Source organism: Panicum virgatum, chromosome 9N, assembly GCF_016808335.1.
Source record: "Panicum virgatum strain AP13 chromosome 9N, P.virgatum_v5, whole genome shotgun sequence".
In the NCBI taxonomy this organism is placed as follows: Eukaryota; Viridiplantae; Streptophyta; class Magnoliopsida; order Poales; family Poaceae; genus Panicum; species Panicum virgatum.
This window is the reverse complement of record NC_053153.1, coordinates 29,324,535-29,333,735: the sequence shown is the minus strand read 5'-3', so window position 1 is coordinate 29,333,735 and position 9,201 is coordinate 29,324,535. Positions and strand designations below refer to the sequence as shown.

Sequence of the window (9,201 nt, the reverse complement as noted above, 5' to 3'; positions counted from 1 at the left end):
TCTTCAATGTTCAATCCCTGGCGTACTGCATCTAGCTAGAATCAGTGCATCCATGTTGCTCATCCTCCCCTTCCTTGTTCTTATGTTCACAAAAAAAGAATAAGCTCTAGGCTAACATATGATGCATGTAGAAATGAAAGCGGTTGGGTACGATTGGGAAACCCTTCTAACCGCTTCTATTACTGTTTTTTTTTCAGGAATGGAAAAAGGCGGTCGGGAATGCGAAACCGGAAATATGGGATGCCGAAAAGGATATATTTCAGTCGGGAACATGTATCGAAAATCCGTAATTCAAATTGGAAACACCTATACACATAAATCCCTCCAAAGTTCAACCATTCAACTTAATACAAGGGTTACAATACAAACTTACAATCATATAAGATACTTATGCAAATAGTATCATAGGATAAGTAGATAACAATATGAGTAAGATCACCATTATAAAGGAAAAGAAGAAAACAAAAGGACAACATCGTAAAGAAAAGAAGAAAATGGAAAACAAAAGAAATGAAACAAGCAAACGTCTGCTAACCCAAGTTGAAGGAAGAAAGAATTAAGAAAAAAACTGCATGCATGATGATGACCTTTGACGTTCGTGGCGCCCAGGTACCTGGGCGCACCAGTTTTTTTTTTTAGAAACCGGGAATATATTTCATATAAATTTATGGTAGTTTACATCCCACAACTTACAAAGACAACTCTGAAAATAAAACAAATTACAACTAAGTCCTTGTAAGATCCTCCCGGTTGTCCCCGTCGCCAACGGTCGAAGCTGCCGCCCGTGAAGCCGACCACCTTCCCGACGAAGGATATAAGAGATTTTCAATGGCACCATAAATAGCACATTGGGGACACCAACATGCCGTATCAACGCTGAATGAATAGGCCTAACAAGATGACCAATGGCCATCACATCGCCAGACAGCAAGGGATCTGGTGCTTCAATCACCAACAACCCCGGCACACCGGACGACGAGCCACCCCAGGCGGTGGGTGGAAAACCACCAGCAGTGGGAAATGAAAACCAACCCGATTTCTCGTGTTGGTAAACTAAACTCCAAAGATCGACGCCGGCGAGGTCCGCGACGAAGACAAAGGAGTAACAAAAGAACCCAACAAGCCTCCTCTGACCAACCGCCATGTCATTGGTGACAAAGCCGCCGCCGCCGCTGCCGTCGAAGACACTGAGAGCACAGGAAAGCACACAGAAGATCAAGACATCGGCGCATAGGATGTCACCATGGGAACCATCGTCGATGTCAAGATCTCCGAAGATAATACCCTCGGCAATCACCACGCAAACAGCGGCCACCACCAAGACCAAGCCACCTCCAACAAGGACAACAGAGGAGCTCATGGGGACAAACCTCTCGACAGGAGCTTCAAGGATCCCAGCAGACACGCCATCGACGCCGTCGCTGGACCCCGTCGTCCCCGCCAAGGAGTGACGAAAGAAGGGGGCCCAAGATTTGAAGCCTCCGCAGCCGCGAAACCCACCAGGAGCAGCATCGGCCGCCACCGGCGAGCGCAGCGCCAGCACAAAAGCTTCCCACCACCGTGAAACCCAACGACGTGGGAAGAACTAACCCTAACCCTAGCCTACCTAATCCTAAGAAAGCAGGGACAGGAATATACACTGCACGGCGATTCCACCGCTCCCACCCACCTCCGGCGCCGATCCAGCCACCGGAGGCAAGGGGGAGACGATGAAATCGCCGCCGGAACTCTCGTCGCCCTCGAGTCGCTCTTTCTGTACTGTAGTAGGAGAGAAAAGTCTAGAGAACTCGTCTAGCTGTTACATCACCTCCTATGGCTGGTGGTGCAGCTACCTGGGCGCACCAGCTCAGCTTGCTTTATCTTGCTAATGGCCCATTGCGGCCCAGTGCAGGCCACAGCAAGCCCAGCACGGTGGATAGAGCCAAGCACTTCTGAACTAAGTTTAGAGCCACCTTGCCTATCCAACATGATGTAGTGGAGCTTAAATATGGAGTAGAGTTTGTGGAGCAGAATTAATTTTTTAGGTGGAGCTCTCCCAAATCACCCCATAATAGGACCTCAAGCTCATGGAGTTTGTAAGCTGCTAGCGTATTGCGGGAAGATTAAATTTAAATATAATATACGGAATTAAATGGGAATTTTCATGTTTAAATAGAAATATAAATATAGTAACCGATAATTCGGTTGGGAAAATACCTGACTCGTTCCAATCCTATTTTCCGTCAACCTTTCTCGGTCATTTTCATCCGTCAACTTTAGAAATATGATGATGATGATGTTACCGTAATTCTATGACTAAGAATCGATAGCACGGGAACTAAGTGGAACTAGGGTTTTGCTCACTCAGGCGATGGCAACCGAGTGGAACTAAGGTTTCGGTCACTCAGGCGGCGGCAGCGGCGGCCATCCCTGCCAACACCGGCATACAGTGCACGGCTCCTCTCCACGCAGAGAGTAGCTTAAATACTTACGTTCCAACAAGAAAGTATATAGTGGGCTAAACTATTACATGGGCTTAGCCCTATAGAACCCAGTCACGTCCAAAGAGCTTGGAGTCGATCTTCGATTGACGCCTTCGGCCTTTCTGGAATATGTCTCCCTTGCTCGGCTGGCAGAACAGTAGCGACATGTTCTTGGGCGGTGACAGATAGCATCGGATTCAGTCTAATCATGCTGGATAAGCTAGTAAAGGATGTTCAAACCTTATTTTGTATGATTCGTGAAAAGAAATATTAGTGACCTCCTCACAGAGAAAAAAAGATTAGTGACCTGAAATCGTTACCAGATAGGAAGGAACTGATGCGCTGCAAGATTGTCAAAAGTTGTTTTCCTGAATCAAGCATAATAAGCATTCAACGATCAAGAATCCATAGTGTTGTCTGTTGTGTAAGCAAAGGCACACCCATTAAGATTGCAAAGCACCCCTATGAAAGAAACATTCAGGAAGCTTGTCTAAGATTCTTTTCAGCCTTTCAAACCTGAAACTTCCCAGATCCATCTGCCAAACACTCGGAATTGAAGGAGCAATTTGGTCTTCAACAAAAGTGCCATGTTACCGCGGATAGGTTCTTTCTGAAACAAACAGTCAGGAAATTTGTCTGAGTCGTTTCCTGCATTTCAAATCTGAAATGCCCTGGTCTTTCTGCACAAAATCCGAAACAAGCTGTATCTTATGACTGACAGACAAAGAGGTCCAACCATGGTTTCTTGCTCTCCATACTTAATACCGATCACTTAATATATAATTCCAGCAGTGTGAATGAGAATTACGCGCCAGGCTGAAATTCAGGTCTCATACTGCTAAAGTACATGCACATGGATCCGGAGTAGTTCAAACAACTGGCCACGTTCCCTTGGTCAATTCATTCTTATGCAAATAAAAGCTTCAGGAAAACTGTTCATTTCCTTTACTGCCCTACGGACCAATTTGCTCATTTTCTAGTGTTCGTTGCACACATGAGAGCATGCCTTCTTCCTCTCCGTCAGAAAACGAGATTAAAAGGTGAAAAGGGATTGGCTGCAGACATATATGGTTTCATCTCGTATGCTATGCTGTCATATATTTTCCAGAAACTAATCGTATCAAATTAATATATATGCAAATGAGGATTTTCTTTCGTGAGTGCAGATTGAATATGTGATGAACTGGGTATGGATACTGTCAGACATGAATATATTTTTGTCAAATATTAAGTCAAAACGATAAAGGCTTAGGCAAGTCTCAACAGGGAGCGTCAGTAATATCAAGTTTCTAGTGCAGTAATTTTTTTCCTACAATATTTAGTGATGTAAGAACTTTAAACTTCCGGTTTATAGATTTATGTTTAACTTTTTAGAATATTTAGTGATATTGGAATTTTATTCTAACTCTTTATTTGAACAAGCGCGACTCTACCACCAGAGAATTTTTCTTCATTCAAACTTATAGAATTACATCAAACAAAGATAAAAACTTTGCATCACTTATCCCTTTTCTGCTGAAACTTTGGAGTGAATCAAATTGGGGGGCCAGACCCTACTAACCGAATATAGTACCCGACATAACTATCACGATATTATTTATAAAATTCTCAAACATAGATTCGATGCCAGTCAAGTTTATTCTTAAAGGACATTAGATTTCGTACTGATATATCCAACAAAACACTTAGCCGAGCTTTCCTATCAGATTAGTTTCACTAGTGAACATCACTACCTTGGGTTGGTATAAATATTTATCACATGTCCCTTCCCAATCCATGTTCCTTAATAAATATTAGATATGGGTGTTTTACTAAAAAAGCAGAGTATGAGACAGATCTGAGAAACGCCGATGAAATCAAAAGTATGTATTTCTTCTGTTACCAAACACTACAATAGAACAAATGAAACAATAATCATATATACAGTAGGCACGCCTACATGCCTAGAGTGATTTCATAAGAAAAAAAATTAAAAAACCAGTGCCGCCGTGACATCCCTACAGATGCCTAGAAGAATTTCCTGGTTGCCACGATCTCATGGAGCGGCCGGTCTGGCACGGGGATGAACTTGACCGCCCATCCAATCGGCCACGACATGGCCGCTATGGCGACGCAGACACCCCACTGCGCCACGCCAAGCCTCTGGGTGCCGGCGAACCTCGTCAGCAGCTCCACCATCACCACCTGCATTGCGATCGTGACGGCGATGATGCCCAGGAACATCCTGTTCCGGAGCACGCCGGCGAAGACGTTCTTGCGCTCGATCTCCCGGGCGTTGAACTCGTTGAACACCTGGCAGAGCACGAAGGCGTTGAAGATGATGGTGCCGTTGGCCTTCTCGCCGACGCCCAGGACGTCGCGGCCGCGGTACTGGAGCGCCAGCAGCACGGCCACCTGGAACGCCGCCTGCGCGGCGAGGTTGCGCCACATGGCGTTGCTGATGAGCGGCGCCGTGCGGCCGATGGGCGGGCGCCGCATGAGCGCCTTGGTGGGCTTGTCCGTCGCCAGCGCCAGCGCGCCCATGGTGTCCATGATCAGGTTCACCCACAGCAGCTGCACCGTCGTCAGCGGCATCTTGCCGGAGGTCAGCGCCGCCACGAAGTTTATGATGAGCGCCGCGACGTTGACGGTCAGCTGGAACTGGATGAACTTCTGGATGTTGTTGAAGACGCAGCGGCCCCACCGGATGGCCGTCACCACCGTGTCGAAGTTGTCGTTCATGATCACGATGTCGGAGCTCTCCTTGGCGACCTCGGTGCCCTGGATGCCCATGGACAGCCCGACGTCGGCCTCCTTGAGCGCCGGCGCGTCGTTGGTGCCGTCGCCGGTGACCGCCACCACGTGGCCCTTCTGCTTCAGGCGCTGGACCAGCACCAGCTTGTCCATGGGAAGCGACCGCGCCATCACGCGGATGCGGTCCACGATCTCCAGCTGCTCCTCCGGCGACATGGCGCGGAACTCGTGCCCCTCGATGACAACACCATCGCGATCGCTGTCCGGGATGATGCCGCACTCCTTGGCGATGGCACGGGCCGTGAGAACGTTGTCGCCGGTGACCATCTTGACCGCGACACCAGCCTTCGTGCAGGCCTCGATAGCGGTCCTGACCTCTGGACGGCAGGGATCCTTCAAGCCGACCAAGCCCAGCAATGTCAGGTCCTCATCATCGATCTTGGAGTGCTCCCCGTCGACCTGCTTGTAGGCGAACGCGATGCACCGAAGGCTGCCTGCCGCCATGTCGCTGATGACCTTCTCGAGGTCCCTCCTCTGCTCGCCGCCGAGCTGCCGCGCCGCGCCGTCCGCGCCGACATACGCCGAGCAGCTCGCCAAGACCATCTCCGCGGCGCCTTTCCAGTGCGCGGTCACCGCGCCGGTCGCGTTGTCCATGATCAGCACGCCGCTGCGCTTCTTGTCGGAGTTGAAGGCCTCGACGTGCAGCACCTTGCAGCTCCTCTTCAGCGCGTCGGCGTCCATGCGGAGCTCCGCGACGGCCCACGACAGCAGAGCCTTCTCCGTCGGGCTCCCAGATATCTCCGGCGGCGAGACGTTGTCCGGCTTGTACACGCTCCCCGTGGTGTTGAGCCCTGCCCCCTGGCACAGCAAGCTGACGACGCCGCCGCTGACCGCGGCCGCCGCCCTGGGCCGGTCGGTGCCGACCCAGAACTCGGTTACCTTCATCTGGTTCAGCGTGAGCGTCCCGGTCTTGTCGGTGCAGATGGCGGTGACGGAGCCCATGGTCTCGCACGCCGAGAGCGTACGCACCAGCGCGTGATCCTTGACCATGCGCTTCATGGAGAATGCGAGGGTCAGGGTGACGGCGAGCGGGAGGCCCTCCGGGATGGCGACGACGATGATGGTCACCGCCTGCTGGAAGATCCCGACGAGCGCGCTGAAGACGGTGTTGAAGGTGACGTGCTGCTTGTCGAACAGGGGCTTGCCCTGCTCATCCCGGGTGCTGCCGGTGAAGCGCCGCGCGGTGAGCACGGTGAAGACGAGCACCGCCACGGCGACGCCGACCTTGCCGATACTGGAGGTGAGGCCCTCGAGGCGCTCCTGGAGCGGCGTCGGCTCGGTCTTCTCCCTGGTGATGCTGCTCATCATCTCGCCCCACGCGGTGTCCGTGCCGACGGCCGTGACGATCATCTTACCGTAGCCGTCGATGACCTTGACGCCGGAGGTGAGGAAGGGGCTCTTCTCGGCATCGACGTCCACGGGGTGTGGCTCGCCGGTCATGCTGGACTCGTCCACCTGCAGCGCGTGCCCCTCCAGGAACACGCCGTCGGCGGGCACGACATCGCCGATCATGAGCACCACGACGTCGCCCACGACGACGTCGAAGATGGAGACCTCTTGCCTCCGCCCGCCGCGCACGACGGTGACCGCGATGTCGTCGGACTCGCTGGCCAGCCTGTCGAACCGCTTGGCCTGGCCGTGGTTGCTGACCGCGGACACCGCCGCGACGAGGAAGACGGCGAGGAAGATGCTGACGCCGTCGTACCAGCCGTCCTTTAGGCCGTGCTCCTTGATGCCGAACCCCAGGGACACGGCGGCGCAGACGAGCAGCACGATGAGGAAGACGTCGCTGAGCGCGTCCCACACGTGGCACCAGAACCCTTTGGGCTTCCGCCGCGGGTGCGTGTTGGCGCCGAACGCCTCGCGGCGGCGGCGCAGGTCGGCCTCGTCGCCGCGGATGCCGGCCTCCGCGCCGGACGCCAGCGCGGCGGCGATCCCGGGGCCCGCGCTGAGGCGGCGGAAGCAGCCGTGGCGCTTCTCCTTGACCAGGCCCTGGAAGTCCTCGTCGTCGGGCGCGACGGAGAACTCCACCGGCGCGGCGTCGGCGGGCTTGGACGTGCCGGCGGCGTCATCAGCGTCGTCGTCGTGGATCTTGATGGTGACGTAGGAGCCCGTGCGGCGCAGGATGTCGGCGGACCGGAAGGCGAGGCGGGCCAGCCTGTGGCAGGACCGGATGACGTTGGCGGCCTTCCTCCACTTCTTCATCCACCGCATGGGATCCGCCGTGGACCTGCCCACGGCGATCAGGTAGTCGGCGGCGCAGTCCATTCGTGCCACACCAATCGAGCCCAGCAGAAGCAGAAGAATCAACCGAGAATTCGATCAAGGATCAGTGTCCCTGGCCGATGATCAAGCACGGCTTCACACAAGATGATCTTTTATCCAATGTGTGTGGACGCAGAGGGTTCAAGTACGGAGGAGACAGGCTCAATGGCGGCGGCCGGCAAGGCGATGGCCGACGGTGATCCCGGTCAACGAATGCTGACACCTTATGGACGGCTGATGTGGTGGAGGAAGACGAGGGTATGGGCCAAACTTATATCGGAGGCGGGGCGAGAGGGATCGGAAGCTGCCAGGAAGCCGCCAGAGTTAGCTTGAGGAGGCGGGTTTGTTCCGTTTTCGAAGCCGTTTCGATCGGTTAGCCATGGCCGTTTCAGACTTTCAGCTGTGCTCATCGATCGATGGAAACAAGAAGGAAGCTTCGGCTCCGCTGCAACTGAATGAATTGGCAAGATATTCGAACTGAACTTTGCCGAAATTGGGGAGCTGGGGATGCAGAGTTCGCGTTGCCCGCAAGGCTGGGAGCGAGCATAATCAGCTGGAGGAAGGTGCCAGGAAACTAAACCCAAACCCAGCCGATTTACAGCCGTAATAACCGGCTGATTGCAGTTGGTGTATGGTAATTACAGTGCTCTAATTAGTTGAGACGCCGCTCGGCCGCGCCATGGCTGGACGAGCGATCGTCTCGGCGGAGGCCGCCGTAGGACGAGTGCGGCGCATGACGTGCGTACGGACGGAGGGGACGCCAGGTGTGTGGCGCGCACGTCCCCGGCCGGCCGCTCAGAGCTGTCGATCCGCCGTCGCGTACGCCAGGGACCTGGACTTCTTCGCCTCCGCGCTTAGTTGTTGCCATCTGTTCAACTAATAGTTAGTACAAGGCTACAAGCGTAGGACGGCATGGATCGAGCAGTTCAAATTGCTACATACTAGTAAGTTTTACTGCACCCTCCAACCACAATGAAATGTCATTGTTCGTGTCGATCGATCTGGTAACCGGGCACTGGACATTGACTACTACTGATTATTGGTATCGAACATATTCAAAATATATAGTAGCAAAGTTGCAGCTAGTACACTGAGTCTACTTTTAGATGAAACTGTCTACACAGGACACTTCCAAAATTTTAACAAAAAAAATATTCAAGATGATATTGATGGTCAAAGTTCTAATAACATGTTTACTTCACACAACATTTCACGCCAACCCACCTCATCTCTACATGCCGAAGACAGCGTTTCTCATGACTACATATAGGGACCTCTAGACACAAATTCTCCCCATGTATGTTTAATCGCTCCATAATTTGTCGAGGGATACTCCAAAATCATGGTGGTTGGCTACTGTTAGTGCCCGAAAAATCAAATTCACCGCCAGACTTTAAAAATGTGGTTTCTTAAAGATAGACGAAACCGTACTCGTTAGAATATATTCATGTTAGCTTTGAAAGGGGAGGGAAACACCGAGAAATTTCAATATTGTTTCGACCTTTTTAGTTCTCGTTGAAATCGATGAAATTTGGTATTTTTCGGTCAAGTCGTTTCCCAAAGAAGGTTATTTTACATATATTTACACCTTATTAAAGGTTCTCCACAAATGGTACTACCTCCATTCTTTAAATATGACCTGATTTGACTATTTATATTTTCTACAAATATTTATACAAGT

General features: G+C 52.0%; 1 protein-coding gene across 1 annotated transcript; it reads right to left on the bottom strand.

Moving 5' to 3' along the window:
* Window positions 1-4,304: 4,304 nt before the first annotated feature.
* Window positions 4,305-7,893, bottom strand: LOC120692930 (calcium-transporting ATPase 7, plasma membrane-type-like). Its single transcript, XM_039976314.1, has one exon. It carries the CDS (start codon window positions 7,521-7,523, stop codon window positions 4,470-4,472), a length of 3,054 nt encoding a protein of 1,017 aa, XP_039832248.1. The 5' UTR covers window positions 7,524-7,893; the 3' UTR covers window positions 4,305-4,469.
* Between the last annotated feature and the right edge of the window lie 1,308 nt (window positions 7,894-9,201).

Excerpts from the sequence above, each read along its gene's own strand:
- LOC120692930 (XM_039976314.1), bottom strand. The coding sequence starts at position 7,523 with ATGGACTGCGCCGCCGACTACCTGATCGCCGTGGGCAGGTCCACGGCG.